Below are 17,344 nucleotides of genomic sequence, written 5' to 3' on the forward strand. Positions count from 1 at the left end.
AAAGTCAGTGACTGCTACCTAAACGTCTGATGTTTCCCAAATCATATCCAGTAGCTTGATTAACTGCTATTTGGCATAGCTTATTACATGGATGACTAATCTTCATCAACATAACCAGCAGTGTCATTCAGTCGCACCATATCCATAACACATTTCCGTTACTTTCTCAGCTGCTGGAGTTTCCACCTTTGCCCCCATCTGTACTGATGAGATGCACGGCTGGACTCCTTGGATGAACTCCTTCTACCCCAACCCCGCCACTGGCGGTGACTTCGAGACCTTTGACAACCTGAGGGAGAAGTTCAAGTTCTGTGCCAACGAGGACATCATCAGCATTGAGTGAGTACTGTAGTTGAAAATAAGTAATGTTATCTGTTTTGCTATTCTCTCCACAAGTTGAAAATTTCACACTCCTTCAACAACTTGTTGTTTCTGCATTTTATGCTACAGATTAAGCCATCATCATGATGGTTTTGATCACTTCTTTAGTAGAAGGCAAGACACCACAAAATTTAATTTCCTAATAAGACTTTTATTCTATTTGAGCAAGTACTGCAGCTATGAGGACTCTGTTCTACTTGGTCGTCTAGGATATGGCCATTGGACATTGAATTTCCTTGAACAATAACATGTTGAAAGCAGTCAATGCTGAAAATAACTACAAAAAGTATTGTTTCAATAAGTTCTTATTAGTGGTAAATTGTAAGATGAGGCAAAATGTGATTTATACTACCATTTTCTTCCTTTGAATATTTATAATTTGAACAAACTTGTATCATAAAACTGTTAATTTTCATTGACTAGGTGCCGCGACTCTGCCACTGGGCTGCCATTTGACCAGACCGGCCAGAATGGCGTGAAGTGCGACATCAACAGCGGTCTGCAGTGTCTGAACACTCAGCAGTTCCCCATCCCAGCCTGCGCTGACTACGAGATCAGGGTCTACTGTCTCTGCAGGGGTAGGTCACATCAGATAATAAAAGTACCAGTATATGTAGAGGCTATATAGACCAGCAAGTCCAAGAATTGATTACCAAAATTTCAACTTATAAAAAGTATTTAGTTGATCTAATCCAAGTCATATGCCATGCATGTACATGTATCATGTTACAATATTGTGTATTGGTCAAAAAAACAAAGTGGAATCATTCCTGATAAAGTAATACATTTTATTGTTAAATTTGTATGTCCTGGTTGGTGTGAAATTAATCTTTTTTATGTTCATTTTTACAGAGGAGACAACTGTTGTTACTCCTATTGTCCTGACCACAACAACCAAGCCAGTCACTCAGACTAGCCAGTTCACCACCTCTCAGACCACCACAACCATTGGTGTTGAGCAGACCACAACCAAGCCAGTCACTGAGACTAGCCAGTTCACCACCTCTCAGGCCACTACAACCAAGCCCATCACACAGACCAGTGAGTTCACCACACAGCCAGAGCAGACTACCACAACCATTGGCGTGGTGGAGACAACAACGAAGCCAGTCACTGCCACCAGCGAGGTTACAACCACCAAGCCGGTGACACAGACTGAGTTCACCACACTGAAGCCAACCACAGCAACAGCTACTGCCACTGTGCCTGCCAACCCGACCACCACCAAGCCCATCTCCACAGCTGAGACAACAACCGGTGTCACTGGTACAACAACCATTGCAGGTGAAGAGTCTACAACCACCCTGCCCATTGGTACCCTGCCAACTGAGAAGCCAACCACAACCAAGCCCCTCACCACTGCTGGGGAAACCACCACCACCATTGCCAGTGGCACCACCACACCAACCATCCAAACTGAGATCATCACTCAGCCACCAACCACAGAGCACTCCACTGAGGTGCAGGTCCTGACAACAACCACGGCTGCAACCACCACAACCAAACCAGCCACCACCACCAAGCCAGTCTCGACCCAGGTTGTCACAGAGCCGACCACTGGCATGACAACGAGCTCTCAGGTCTTCACAACTCAGTCTGTTTCTGAGGAGACTACCACTCTGGAGGCTACAACCACCAAGCCTATCACCCAGGTAAGCTGCACTTGTTATTACTTCACTCCTTACTTCAAGAAAATGCCATTCAAAGAGGTTTTTCACACAATAGTAACAGAGTACAAAACAATTTGATTAAAAAAGGGCAATGATGTTACTGAGGAATATTCAAAATGATTATCATAAACTGTTGTTACTGGTTCACCATTATGTGACTATGAGTCAGAGTTGGTAAGGGGAATGCATTTGAACACAAGTTCATGCCTGGAGGCTAATTCCAAGTACAAATGTACAGAAGCATAGGGAACATGTGACAATGAACAGTGAAACTGTTATAATTGTAAAAAGAGACTACTTGAATACCAGTGTTAGCTCTATCTGGGCAGGTTGGGTTTGACTACTTAATTGGAAGCAGAGGAAGACAAAGAGCCCTTACGCTACTTTCTCTATAGTTTGTGGGTTCTGTGTTCTTTTTTTAATGCTCATGAAGGCTCAAAATGACTTTTTTTTCACATTTCCACAGACGTTCTCCACAACAACCACCCCAGCATCCACCTTCGCTCCTCAGTGTCTGCAGGATGGCTACACTCCATGGTTCAACCTGGACAAGCCAAACCAGGTTGGTAACAGCTTTTTTTATCAGTTGCATGTTGTTGTTTTTTTGCTTCCTTGTTCACAAGAAAGAGTCGCTCATTTCTTTACGTGTCCTGAAATACTTAGGTTTCTTGTAGTTGTTCTTAGTGTCATCAGCAGAAGTTGTTAAGACTTAGTGGCTGTACTTGGTTCAGCTGTTTCTTTCCAATAGATTTCCTAACACATTAAATATTTCCTCTTTTACATATAGATAATGACATACATAATCTTTAATTAAGAATGTCTTACAAAGTCTGATGCACCAAGGCATTTCCTTGCTAGTACCCATCTAACGAAGGGTCATGAGACAAAGGGCTAGGATTTTTAGAATTAAAGATGATTTTAAACCCTCTTGTCAAACTTCAGTCTCCAGATGATGTTGGTGACATCGAGACCCTGGACCAGATCCGTGAGCAGTTCATCTTCTGTGAGGATGACATGATCACCAAGGTTGAGTGCCAGATGAGCATGGGTAATGGCCAGGGCATCCCGTCCCAGAACACCGGTCAGCAGGTCACCTGTGACATCACCAATGGCCTGACCTGTCTGAACGCTGCTAACCAGCCAACCGGCTGCTACGACTACGAGATCCGCTTCTACTGTCTGTGCAGCGGTGAGAGAAACCTTCTTCCGTCATAGTTGATACAGCCAACATTCCACCATAGTCATTTTCATGTTGCTTGGATATTTTTAGTTCTTTGTATACAAACACATGATTTCTACCTACCATAATTTGGGTAGTACGTTTTTTGGGCTTGTAATGACTACTAATTTACAGACTTTTGTGATAGTTTTGAAATCCATACGTAACAGTATCTACTAGTAATAATTGTACTTTGTATGTATTTTCATAACTTTTCGCATTTGTTTCCAAATGCTAGGCACCACTCCACAGACCACCACCGCCCAGACCACAGCAACTCAGACCACCATTGGACAGACCAGCACAGGGCAGACCACCCCCAAGCCTGTCTCCACCACAACCATTGGAGAGGTCACCTCCGTCCCGACAACACCGGGCACCACAGCTGTCACCCTGCCACCCCTCTGCCTGGAGAACGTGGCCTACTGGACACCATACATGAACATGGACCGTCCCAACACTAACAACAACGGTGGTGACATCGAAACTCTGGAGGCACTTCGTCAGTAGTAAGTTGTTGTTTTTTATTGTATTTTTTTCATTTGTTTAAAGAGGATTAGACAGAAAGCAAGCACTCTTACACATAAACAAAAATAAGGACACACATACAACGCTACAAACACTGAATAACAAAGTCAAGTTCAGTTCAGTTCAAAAGATAATGATAATTACACAAAAATGAACAAGGAATCAAATAAAAGAATGACGTGCAGCTGGTATACAAACTTACATGTAGGTATGATCAAATGACCAAATAAAGCTAAAAACGACCTGTCTGTTGGATGAACTTAGATACAACATCAAGTACATGTATTAAGTTACCTCTGACTGTTGAGTGTTGAAATAGTACAAAGATTTAAATTATACTGTTTCCTAGTGTAGAATATTGAATAGCTTCACAAGCACTCCAAAGAGGAGGTTGACAAACTAAACTGAATACTGATCATATTCCTGATATCTTTTGCCCAACAGCTACAGCATCTGTCCAGTTGAGATGATTGATGATGTGGAGTGTCTGGAAGCTGCCACCATGACTGCTCCATCCCAGGGCAGTGCTGTCATGTGCAGCCCTACCCTCGGTCTGATCTGTCTGAACTCCATGGTTCCTAACAGTGACTGTGAGGACTACGTGGTCAGGTTCCACTGTGCCTGTGGACCAGGTGAGAAACAACTTTTTAGTTAGTCTTTCATAATAACAACACCACCTGTGCAATGGTCTAGGGTACAGTGTTTGCCTTACATGTAGAAGGTCAGGGGCTCATACCAAAGACTTCAAAAATGGTGCATACTGCTTCCTGTGCTTAGCACACAAGAGTATGGCAGAGGAACACACTCCACTATACCTGTAATATAGACTGCTGTGGTCTACTGTGACCCTACAGTAGTAGTCTGTTGGCTATGGAAGATGACATCATACCTGTAGACAAAAAGTTTTTTTAACTTTTGTAATGCAAGACCTTGAGACAGAGACAGTGCATTATGATTAAAAGACATTTAAAGCTCCAGCAAACTGAAAAATTAATGGTTCTAGTGACTTACTACATTGCTCCAGATTTATTGATCATCTTCCATGCTTGTATGTACACAGAGACTACCACAGCTACACAGACCACTGGCCAGACCACCACTGCTCAGCAGACAACCACCACTGGCAAGCCGGGCACCCTCACCCCAACTATTCAGACCTCCACTCTCAAGCCAGTGACCACCACCTTCGGTGAGATCACACCAACAGATGAGGTCGTCACTTTCACAACCTCCACCTCTCAGGAGCCATCTACCACCATCGGTGTGCAAACCACAACCAAGCCTGGTGTTGTTACTCAGACCAGCATTGTGACTGAGAAGCCCACAACCACAGCTGGTGTGACTACCACTGGAACAACCACCATCCAGACCAAGCCAACCACTCCTGTCACAACCACCGCTGCAAACAACGAGCCATGCAGGGTAAGTCCTTTTTGTTTTCATTTTCTTGTAATGGTAAGAGGCAAACTGAAAATGTAAAGGTAAAAGGCAAATTTTATGTCAACACACTGGAAAGTCTGTAGCCTTTTGTTTGTTAACTGTGTCAAAGAAAGTATTTTTGTTCACAAAGTTGAAATTAGGTTTGTGTATGTGTGTGGTTTGTATGAGTGTGTATGCTTTGAAAGTTCGGCTGATATAAGACATCTGCATTGTCTTATTTTTTTAAGTCTCAGATTCTAAATCTTACCACACCTATTTCCAGGAGCCTATGGGTCTGGAGAATGGCCTGGTCAAGCCAGACCAGATCACTGCCTCCTCTCACCTGGATGACCAGCACAAGCCTGAGGACGGTGTCCTGAACAACCCAACTGGTTCCTGGAGGCCAGTCACCAATGACCAGACTCAGTACCTCCAGGTAAAGACAACTAAAATCACAATTCTGATAAAACAAAACGAAAAGACTTACTTGTAAGTCCTTTTTGGGGTCCCAGAAGACAGCATACATTATTTATATCTCTTAACCTTTGAATTCTGAATGTAAAGCTTTTATCCAGGACTGTTTGCAAAATGGTCATTTATCATGTTTATTCTCCTCTTTCAACTTTCAGGTTGATCTTGGAGAGCTTGTCCACGTGACCGGCTTCATCACCCAGGGTGAGCCAGAAACCACCGACTTTGTCACCACCTACTACGTCACCTTCAGCACCGATGGTGTCAACTTTGTGCCATACACTGATGATGGCAAGGTTGTGGTAAGTTAGCCTTTTCTTGATTCAATCTACTAATTGTCGTCAAGCGTGAGAAAATATGCGTCACAATGTTTCAACTAAAAAACTTGATGTAGCTTGTTTTACCTTAAAGTTATCTTTTGTCAGTGCTTTGAAAACGTAGGGGAATACATGCTTTACTTACAATGTTGAACTAGTTAATTGACAAACTTGCAGATGAATATACATTGTAGAAGAATAGGATCCAATGGCAATAGTTTCTTGACAGAGTCCGCTATCTTCGTTATGATTGTTAATAGATTAATGACTTTAACAGTGTAAGGGTCATGTATCAAGCTGGGGCAGATTTGAAAATGTGTCAGTCTGAATGCTGGTGATTTTATTTGAGTCTAGGATTAGGACTAGGAGCAGGGACCGATTTGAAAGTGTGCCAGTCTGAATGCTGCTTATTTTGTTGGAGTTCATGATCAAAAAGCGGAGATGGGGTAGATTTGAGAATGTGCCAAGCTGAATGTTGGTGTCACTAGTGGTATATTTAGACGTCTACAAGGAATTTTTATTGATTATAGTTCTTACTGAATTTATCATTTTGCATTTTTCAGACTTTCCCTGCCAACAGCGACAGCACCACTCCAGTCACCAACCTGCTGGACCTGAGCCGACCAATCACAGCTCAGTACATCCAGATCCACCCAGTGACCTGGAATGACAACATCGCCCTCCAGGCAGAGATCCTCGGCTGTGGAGGTGAGAACCGCTCCTGATAATGAACACAAAAAAAAGGATGAAATATGACTTTTTCACCTTATTTTTCTTTTATTTCCATTCTGACCAGGATGATACCTTTCAACTACAACTAAATAACTTTTACTAACTTGTTTTGTTTTATTCCACAGTGACCGCAACAACTACAGTTGCCAGCACAGGGACCACCCCTGGAACCACTGTCGTTACCACCATGAGCACACCTGTTGCTACCACACTGGGTACCACTATCCAGACCACAGAAAAGCCATCCACCATTCTGGTCACCGAGACACCTGGCACAACCACAACTGGTGCTATCACCGAGACAACTGGTACCACCACCCTTGGAGTGGTGGAGACCACCAAGCCAACCACAATTGGCACTGTCACGCAGACCCAGCCCGGCACCACCACCCAGGGTATCACTGGTGAGACAACCACAACTGGTGCTGTTACACAGACCCAGCCTGGCACTACCACCCAGACTGGCACCACCAAGCCAACTCCAACAGTGACCATCCAGGTCACAGACACAACTGGTACACTTGTTACCGTTACTGGTGTTGTCACTGAGCCAACCGGTCAGACCACCACCCAGGCTGTCACCCAGACCCAGACCGTCACCTCTTCCCAGCCTGTGACATACACTGATGTTATCACACAGACACAGACAACCAAGCCTGAGGGCACCACCACCCTGGCTACCACCAAGCCAACTGCGACCCAGACCATTCTTGTCACTGACACTGTTGGCACTACCACCACTGGCTCAACTGCTACTACCAAGCCTCAGACCACTCTCGTTACTGGCACAACTGCTGGCACCACCACCACTGGTTTTGTCACTGGCACCACAACGACCAAGCCCACTCCTGTGACCACCCTTATCACTGGCACAACTGGCACCACCACCACTGGTGTTGTCATTGACACCACCACCATCAAGCCAACGGAGACTCAGAGCACTCTGGTCACCGGCACAACTCTTGGCACCACCACCACTGGTATTGTCACAGGGACCACCACCACTGGTGTCACCAAGCCCACAACTCCTGTGACCACCACAGCAGCGCACAATGAGGTTTGCACAGAGCCTCTGGGAATGGAGGGCGGCCAGATCAAGCCAGACCAGATCACCGCCTCCTCTCAGCAGGATGACCAGCACAAGCCTGAGGATGGTGTCCTGAACAACCCAAGTGCCTGGAAGCCTGATGACACTGATGTCAACCCGTATATCCAGGTAATACTTGTCATTAGTCATGGCATATTATATCATACACCTTTATGAATTGTTGAAATTTCGAGCTCATTTCGAGTTTAGTCTTATAGGTTACCACAACAAACTGCTTTCACCTCCCCTTGTTACTAGATTGACCTGCAAGAGCCGACCCACGTGACCGGCTTCATCACCCAGGGCAAGCCTGAGACCAACGAGTTTGTCACCACCTACACTGTCTACTTCAGCACCGATGGTGTCAACTTTGAGCCATACACTGATGAGTTTGACAAGCCTGTGGTATGTTGAAAAACTGAGTCTAGGATATTTTGTTATAACTGTCCTACTGAATTCTTTACTTCACTACAAAAGATAATATTTCCACGTGCTAGACAGAAACTGAATTTACTAACAATTTCTTTTTTTCGCTTCTTTTTATCAGATCTTCACAGCCAACAGTGACAGCACCACTCCAGTCACCAACCTGCTGGATGTGAACAACCCAATCACAACTCAGTACATCCAGCTCCGCCCAACCAGCTGGAATGAGGACATCGCCATGCAGGTGGAGGTACTCGGCTGCAAGGGTGAGTATCTCACATCCAGAATAATTCACTTGAATTTTGATGACCTGCACTACTGTGTCCCATGCAATAACTTGTATAATGGTGATTGACAAAGCCTGTTAATGATATTGTTTTGCCATGACAGAGCCTACCACCACCACAGCCACAGTTGGCACCACCACACAGGCTACCACTCCAATCATCGTTGTCAGCACAACTGGAACCACGATGATCACAACAACCACCACACCTGCTGGACCTCTGCCCTGCCAGGTACTGTACAATCTATGTTGCTTAATAGCTACATGTTATTCCCTTTTAAAATGGTAACCAGTAGTCAGCAAAATACAGTGGAAACATTTTTTGTAAAAGCAATGTCACCTCCATGGGTCTATTTCGCTCACCGCAGTCCTGTTGTTTTAATGTACACAATCATTTAGCAAAAATGCTTCTAAGACATTTATGCATTAACCAAGATACATGTAGGGGGATAATGTCAATTTCAAAGGATTTCACAAGTCTTGTTTCCAAATTTGAATATGGGACATTTTCCATTTCCTTTGGTTGACCATCATTGCTGTCTGTTTCAAAAACTGTTTAAAATCTCCAGTTTGCAATGCAATGTGATCTTAGTACAGACCTGTCAATTACATGTTGTGTTTTACATAAAATGTACAACTTATATTGTAATTGTAAGCATTTCTGATTGTCTTTGCTCTTGTTAACCAGGAGCCTCTCGGCATGGAGAGTGGTGAGATCAAGCCGGAGCAGATCACTGCCTCCTCTGTGTACCCAGACCCCATCGTTAGCCATGGTCCCGAGCAGGCCATCCTCAACAACCTGCCCAATGTGGACGGAACCGGCGCATGGTCTCCTTCTCCTGATGATGTCAACCCTTACCTCCAGGTGATTACAAACACTTTTGAAAAATAAGCAAGTGTTTGTGTGTGAGAGTGAGTGAGTGAAACAAACATGTTTGAGAAACGTATGGTAAAAAGATGACATTGTGTACTCAGGATGAAATTTGTACAACAAAGACTTTGGCTACATTATGACTGCACAAACACACTAAACAGTTCTGAGATGTTAAATCTTTAGCGAAGTACATTTGCTGTAAAAAAAAAAGAACAGCAATGCCACAGAAGTTTAGTGAAATTGTTTTTCATGAAGATTGTGTTGTATGTAGGCATATGTACCAACAACTGATTTAACTGTTTTTTTTATCTACAGGTTGATCTTGGCGAGCTTGTCCAGGTGACCGGCTTCATCACTCAGGGCCGTCCCGAGCACACACCTGAGCAGTACGTCACCGAGTACACTGTCTACTACAGCACTGATGGCATCAACTTCATCCCATACACTGATGACACCAACACCCCTGTGGTCTTCAACGCCAACACTGACACCACCACACCTGTCACCAACCTGGTGTCCATCAGCAGACCAATCCTGGCACAGTACGTCCAGATCCACCCTCAGTCCTACAACGAGTATCCCAGCATGCAGCTGGAGATTCTGGGCTGCAGAGGTCAGTATATGGTTGTGCAGCTTCGTTTCTGCCACAGGTTTTTTCTCTTTTCCATATTGCATACTTTTCAGACGGATGTGTTCAAGCAGTAAGCAACTGTACCAATGACCAAGTCCTTACAGCTCTGTTTCTTCCCCCTTTCAGTGAACGAGCCAACAACAACTCAGCTCTACACTACCACCACCGGGACACAGCCAATCAGCACCGTTGTTGTGACAGAAACAACCACCAAGCCAGTGACACAGACCTCCGCCCAGACCACCATCGGCCAGACCACCACCACTGCCCAGGTGACAACCACCACTGGCAAGCCAACCACTGGTGTGGTGACTGAGCAGACAACCACCACTGGTGTTGTTACTCAGACCAGCATTGTGACTGAGAAGCCCACAACTACAGCTGGTGTGACTACACCTGGAACAACCACCATCCAGACCAAGCCAACCACTCCAGTCACAACCACCGCTGCAAACAACGAGCCATGCAGGGTACGTTTTTTTTATTGGCTTAATGTGTGTGTAATGGTAAGAGGCAAACTGAAAATGGAGAGGTAAAATGCAGTGTTTATCTATAAGTTAACACACCAGAAAGTCTCAAGCCAGTTGTGTGGTAATTGTGTCAAAATAGAAATATTGAAATCTATTTTTTCCGAATGTGTGTTTTGATAGTTTGTCTGCTACTAGATACATGTATCAACATTGCCTTATTTTTAAAATCTCAGATTCTAAATCTTACCATACCTATTTCCAGGAGCCTATGGGTCTGGAGAACGGCCTGGTCAAGCCAGACCAGATCACTGCCTCCTCTCACCTGGATGACCAGCACAAGCCTGAGGACGGTGTCCTGAACAACCCAACTGGTTCCTGGAGGCCAGTCACCAATGACCAGACTCAGTACCTCCAGGTAAAGACAACTAAAATCACAATTTTGATAAATCAATTTATGTCTTTCTCAAGGATTTTAGCCACAGAAGATAGTATACATTATTAGGCTCATAACCTGACTTATTTCGCATGTCAAGCATTTAGTCAGAAATGTTTGAAAACATTTATTTATTGTGTTTATTCTCCAACTTCCAGGTTGATCTTGGAGAGCTTGTCCACGTGACCGGTTTCATCACCCAGGGTGAGCCAGAAACCACCAACTTTGTCACCACCTACTACGTCACCTTCAGCACTGATGGTGTCAACTTTGTACCATACACTGATGATGGCAAGGTTGTGGTAAGTTGGCCTTTTCTTGATTCAATCTACTAAATGTTGTCATCATCATCACATAGAAATACATGTATGTACATGTACATGTATGACATCTTACTAAAGAGCACAGTTAAGCTTTATTTACCATATCTTTGGTCTGCTTTGAAAACATAGGAGAAGACATGCCTGATGTACAATGTAGAACTAGTTAATTGATAAACGTACTACAGATGTATATAGAAGAAAAGGATCCGATGGAAGTGGTTTTATGACAGGGTCTGCTAACTTCGTTATTACTGTAACAACTTAAACAGTGTCAGGGTGAACTTATCAAGCTGGGGCAGATTTGAAATTGCGTCAGTCTAAATGCTGCTTATTTGCTGATTCTAGGATTAGGGCTAGGAGCTGGGTCCAATTCGAAAGTGTGCCGGACTGAATGCTGCTTATTTTGTTGGAGTTCAGGATGAAATAGTGGAGATGGGTTAGATTTGAGAATGTACCAACCTGAATGCTGGTGTCACAAGTAGTATCTTTTTAATCTACAAGTTATGTCTATTGATTATAGTTGTTATTGAATTAACATTTACATTTGTATCATCATTGCATTTTTCAGACTTTCCCTGCCAACAGCGACAGCACCACTCCAGTCACCAACCTGCTGGACCTGAGCCGACCAATCACAGCTCAGTACATCCAGATCCACCCAGTGACCTGGAACGACAACATCGCTCTCCAGGCAGAGATCCTCGGCTGTGGAGGTGAGAACTGGCAGTGATATTGAAGAAAAAAGGATGCAAAATTACATTTTCAACATATTTTCCTTTAATTTTACTTCCATTCTGATGAGGATGATACCTTTCAACTACAACTAAGTAATTTTTTCTAACTTGTTTTGTTTTATTCCACAGTGACTGCAACAACTACAGTTGCCAGCACAGGGACCACCCCTGGAACCACTGTCGTCACCACCATGAGCACACCTGTTGCTACCACACTGGGCACCACTATCCAGACCACAGAGAAGCCATCCACCATTCTGGTCACCGAGACACCTGGCACAACCACAACTGGCTCTTTCACCGAGACAACTGGTACCACCACCCTTGGAGTGGTGGAGACCACCAAGCCAACCACCACTGGTGCTGTCACACAGACCGAGCCTGGCACCACCACCCAGGGTATCACTGGTGAGACAACCACCACTGGTGCTGTCACACAGACCCAGCCCGGCACCACCACCCAGACTGGCACCACCAAGCCAACTCCAACAGTGACCATCCAGGTTACAGACACAACTGGTACACTTGTTACCGTTACTGGTGTTGTCACTGAGCCAACTGGTCAGACCACCACCCAGGCTGTCACCCAGACCCAGACCGTCACCTCTTCCCAGCCTGTGACATACACTGATGTTATCACACAGACACAGACAACCAAGCCTGAGGGCACCACCACCCTAGCTACCACCAAGCCAACTGCGACCCAGACCATTCTTGTCACTGACACTGTTGGCACTACCACCACTGGCTCAACTGCTACTACCAAGCCTCAGACCACTCTCGTTACTGGCACGACTGCTGGCACCACCACCACTGGTTTTGTCACTGGCACCACAACAACCAAGCCCACTCCTGTGACCACCCTTATCACTGGCACAACTGGCACCACCACCACTGGTGTTGTCATTGACACCACCACCATCAAGCCAACGGAGACTCAGAGCACTCTGGTCACCGGCACAACTCTTGGCACCACCACCACTGGTATTGTCACAGAGACCACCACCACTGGTGTCACCAAGCCCACAACTCCTGTGACCACCACAGCAGCGCACAATGAGGTTTGCACAGAGCCTCTGGGAATGGAGGGTGGCCAGATCAAGCCAGACCAGATCACTGCCTCCTCTCAGCTGGATGACCAGCACAAGCCTGAGGATGGTGTCCTCAACAACCCAAGTGCCTGGAAGCCTGATGACACTGATGTCAACCCGTACATCCAGGTAAGACTTGTCATTAGTCATGCCATAGTCTACACCTTCTTGAATTGTTGAAATTTTGAGCTCATTTCAAGCTTAGTCTTACAGTTTACCACAATAAACTGTTTTTACCTCCCCTTGTTACTAGATTGACCTGCAAGAGCCGACCCACGTGACCGGCTTCATCACCCAGGGCAAGCCTGAGACCAATGAGTTTGTCACCACCTACACTGTCTACTTCAGCACTGATGGTGTCAACTTTGAGCCATACACTGATGAGTTCAACAGGCCTGTGGTAAGTTGGTTGAAATTGTTCACTTGCAAAGCATTTGCCATACAGTCATACATCATTGTACATCTTTATGTTTAAGGTGGACAGAAAATGATATTCTATTCTAACACTTAATCTTCTTTTCCTGTACCAGACCTTCACTGGAAACAGTGACAGCACCACTCCAGTCACCAACCTGCTGGATGTGAACCGACCAATCACAGCTCAGTACTTCCAGATCCACCCAACAACCTTCAATGAGGACATCGCCATGCAGGTGGAGGTGCTCGGCTGCAAGGGTGAGCATTCTGAAGAATAAGTCGCTAGCTTGAATTTTCATTTTCAGGGCCGAGACTACTGTGTCGCAGAGACTAACTTGTAAAATGTTACTTGAAGACAAAGCCTGTAAATCATATTGTTTTGCCATGACAGAGCCTACCACCACCACAGCCACAGTTGGCACCACAACCAAGCCTACCACTACTCAGGCTACTACCACTCAGGGTACTACTACTCAGGCTACTACACCAATCATCGTTGTCAGCACCACTGGAACCACGATGATCACAACGACAACCACACCTGTTGGACCTCTGCCCTGCCAGGTACACTATCTGTTATCAACTTATTGCCTTTAAACATGGTTGGTTAGCAAAAAGACAGTGGAAACAAATTTATTAGGATGAGAAGAATTGCTAGATTTATAACAATGTCACATACATGGGTCTCTTTAGCTCTCAGCTGTCCTGATAGTTCCAAGATTGTTCAAAATCTCCACAGCTTGCAATAATTAGTTCCTACTTGTCAATGTCATGTTTCCGTGTACGTGAAACATATAGAATGCAGCTAACAGTAAATTGATGTAATAGTAACCATTTCTGATTGTCTTTGTTCTTGTTAAACAGGAGCCTCTTGGCATGGAGAGTGGTGAGATCAAGCCGGAGCAGATCACTGCCTCCTCTGTGTACCCAGATCCCATCGAAAGTCACGGTCCCGAGCAGGCCATCCTCAACAACCTGCCCGATATGGACGGAACTGGCGCATGGTCTCCTTCTCCTGATGATGTCAACCCTTACCTCCAGGTACGTTCCAACACGTTTGAAAAATAAGCATTGTTTTGAGACACTTTTGATAAGGAGATACAGTACATGACATTATATTATTCAGAATGAAATTTATAAAACAGAGTCTACATTATAAATAAATTCAGTTAGCAGGTCTGAGATGTTAAAACTTATATTTGCTGTAAATACAAGCAGCAATGCCACAGAAAATTACATTGAGTGCAACTGTTTTTCATGAAGATTGTGTTGTATGTAGGCATATGTACCAACAACTGTTTTTTGATCTACAGGTTGATCTTGGCGAGCTTGTCCAGGTGACCGGCTTCATCACTCAGGGCCGTCCTCAGTACACACCTGAGCAGTACGTCACCGAGTACACTGTCTACTACAGCACTGATGGCATCAACTTCATCCCATACACTGATGACACCAACACTCCTGTGGTCTTCAACGCCAACACTGACACCACCACACCTGTCACCAACCTGGTGTCCATCAGCAGACCAATCCTGGCACAGTATGTCCAGATCCACCCTCAGTCCTACAACGAGTATCCCAGCATGCAGCTGGAGATTCTGGGCTGCAGAGGTCAGTATATGGTTGTGCGGCGTCCTTTCTGCCACAGCTTTTTTTCTCTTTTCCATATTGCTTGTTCTTGCAGTAAACAAGTGCACCAATGACCAACCAAAATTTCTTCTTCCTTCTTTCAGTGAACGAGCCAACAACAACCCAGCTCTTCACCACCACCACAGGGACACAGCCAATCAGCACTGTTGTTGTAACAGAAACAACCACCAAGCCAGTGACACAGACCTCCGCCCAGACCACCATCGGCCAGACCACCACCACTGCCCAGGTGACAACCACCACTGGCAAGCCAACCACTGGTGTGGTTACTGAGCAGACAACCACCACTGGTGTTGTTACTCAGACCAGCATTGTGACTGAGAAGCCCACAACTACAGCTGGTGTGACTACACCTGGAACAACCACCATCCAGACCAAGCCAACCACTCCAGTCACAACCACCGCTGCAAACAACGAGCCATGCAGGGTAAGGTTTTTTCCTTCATTTTGTTTATAATGGTTCAATTGGTAGTAGACAGAGATAAGAACATGCATTTACCACTTAGAAGAATTGTAGAAAAAGATGATTTGGTAGAAATAAATCTTCATAAATAATTGAAATACTCATTACAAAGGGCCATTAACAATATAGCAATGAGTTCAAACCCTGTCCAAAAACATGGTTACAATTAAATGTATTCGGGATCAAAATCTGTCACATTTATTCTCCTTGCATGTCTCTATACGTTGCATGTATTCTGGAGGTTTGACAAGGTCATCTTAGTCTGTTTCATCTCTTTTACTTTCTCACATGATCTTTCTTCAATTTTTACATCTTCATCTTTTTGCTAACAGGAGCCTATGGGTCTGGAGAACGGCCTGGTCAAGCCAGACCAGATCACTGCCTCCTCTCACCTGGATGACCAGCACAAGCCTGAGGACGGTGTCCTGAACAACCCAACTGGTTCCTGGAGACCAGTCACCAATGACCAGACTCAGTACCTCCAGGTGGGCGTGGTGAAATCACAGTTATCATTTTTAATTCTGAAATGCCTGCTGAGCACATATGTATACGGTTTGCACATAAGAATATGATGTCTGTATGTGGGTCCGCTCTCTTTATGGTTTGGGGGTATTTCTCACTTAAATGGGGCATACCGCAACAAACCACATCAATTGGGGAGGTAAATCTGCAGCAGCAGCACAGAATACTTAAGTTTCACTGATCTCATTAATTAACCAACTTAGGAGGGGGGGTTAAATTGGAAAAAAAATTCCCAACAGGACAAGGGTCAAGACACAGATGTTGGATTTTACCATCTTTATTCGTGGCTAGTGGTCAAACAGAACGTTGAACCAGGGAGGTTTTATCAAGCCTCGTTGGTTGAGCATAGATGTATTTCTTGCTCATGAGCTATACATTTGTTATCTTAAATGTAGATGGCAATGACATCTGATAGATAGATTCCATGAACTCAGTTTGAAATGTAAATTTACCTAATTGTTGTATTAAGAATGACATATTATAATTTGGATTCTTTCAGGTTGATCTTGGAGAGCTTGTCCATGTGACCGGCTTCATCACCCAGGGTGAGCCAGAAACCACCGACTTTGTCACCACCTACTACGTCACCTTCAGCACTGATGGTGTCAACTTTGTGCCATACACTGATGATGGCAAGGTTGTGGTAAGTTGGCCTTTCTTTTCTTTCAAGAAAGGAAACATCTTTTCTTTTGTTTCCTTGTGCCTGATAAATGATTGTGGAACTGAAACTTTAAAGATATGCTAGACATGCTAAACTGTTCCAGTAGTATCAGTTTGGTAAATTTTGTGCTTATTTCATTCTTAAGGGCATGATTTTACTTACATGTAGCAACAAATAGAGGTACAAGTAAAACAGATGCAGACTTGTACAGAAACATGTTTTTCTTCAACATTCAGTAAATTTTTGTATCATTTCTCTATTTTCCAGACTTTTGCTGCCAACAGCGACAGCTCTACTCCAGTCACCAACCTGCTGGACCTGAGCCGACCAATTACAGCTCAGTACATCCAGATCCACCCAGTGACCTGGAATGACAACATCGCCCTCCAGGCAGAGATCCTCGGCTGCGGAGGTAAGAACCGCTCCTGCTGTATCTGTGTGTGCTTATGTCCAAAATAGGAGAGCAAAATAAGTCTCATTTCATCCCTTTTCTGACAACAGTGGTGCAAATGTTTTTAATGACTTGTACAATTGATCAA

General features: G+C 44.6%; 1 protein-coding gene across 28 annotated transcripts in view; it reads left to right on the plus strand.

Annotated features, from left to right (window-relative positions):
• The window catches only part of LOC118423973, a 115,639-nt gene that overhangs the window by 43,692 nt on the left and 54,603 nt on the right, over positions 1-17,344 (plus strand). For 20 of the 28 annotated variants that reach the window (XR_004832153.1, XR_004832156.1, XR_004832155.1 and 17 more), the window contains exons 61-91: positions 171-339; positions 805-959; positions 1,234-2,033; positions 2,518-2,613; positions 2,994-3,240; positions 3,509-3,779; positions 4,243-4,430; positions 4,859-5,220; positions 5,501-5,653; positions 5,847-5,990; positions 6,569-6,713; positions 6,863-7,953; positions 8,083-8,229; positions 8,372-8,516; positions 8,641-8,768; positions 9,225-9,401; positions 9,726-10,023; positions 10,168-10,511; positions 10,774-10,926; positions 11,103-11,246; positions 11,836-11,980; positions 12,131-13,221; positions 13,346-13,492; positions 13,623-13,767; positions 13,901-14,073; positions 14,374-14,550; positions 14,823-15,120; positions 15,243-15,586; positions 15,955-16,107; positions 16,644-16,787; positions 17,073-17,217. Coding sequence is in view for 22 of the 28 variants with exons in the window: in XM_035832320.1 (XP_035688213.1) it covers positions 171-339; positions 805-959; positions 1,234-2,033; positions 2,518-2,613; positions 2,994-3,240; positions 3,509-3,779; positions 4,243-4,430; positions 4,859-5,220; positions 5,501-5,653; positions 5,847-5,990; positions 6,569-6,713; positions 6,863-7,953; positions 8,083-8,229; positions 8,372-8,516; positions 8,641-8,768; positions 9,225-9,401; positions 9,726-10,023; positions 10,168-10,511; positions 10,774-10,926; positions 11,103-11,246; positions 11,836-11,980; positions 12,131-13,221; positions 13,346-13,492; positions 13,623-13,767; positions 13,901-14,073; positions 14,374-14,550; positions 14,823-15,120; positions 15,243-15,586; positions 15,955-16,107; positions 16,644-16,787; positions 17,073-17,217 (8,319 nt within the window). In the remaining 6 variants the exon portion in view is untranslated. The remainder of the gene's footprint in view (positions 1-170; positions 340-804; positions 960-1,233; positions 2,034-2,517; positions 2,614-2,993; positions 3,241-3,508; positions 3,780-4,242; positions 4,431-4,858; positions 5,221-5,500; positions 5,654-5,846; positions 5,991-6,568; positions 6,714-6,862; positions 7,954-8,082; positions 8,230-8,371; positions 8,517-8,640; positions 8,769-9,224; positions 9,402-9,725; positions 10,024-10,167; positions 10,512-10,773; positions 10,927-11,102; positions 11,247-11,835; positions 11,981-12,130; positions 13,222-13,345; positions 13,493-13,622; positions 13,768-13,900; positions 14,074-14,373; positions 14,551-14,822; positions 15,121-15,242; positions 15,587-15,954; positions 16,108-16,643; positions 16,788-17,072; positions 17,218-17,344) is intronic. The other 8 variants (XM_035832321.1, XM_035832322.1, XM_035832333.1 and 5 more) reach the window with 8 other exon arrangements.

This window comes from Branchiostoma floridae, chromosome 10 (assembly GCF_000003815.2).
Source record: "Branchiostoma floridae strain S238N-H82 chromosome 10, Bfl_VNyyK, whole genome shotgun sequence".
In the NCBI taxonomy this organism is placed as follows: Eukaryota; Metazoa; Chordata; class Leptocardii; order Amphioxiformes; family Branchiostomatidae; genus Branchiostoma; species Branchiostoma floridae.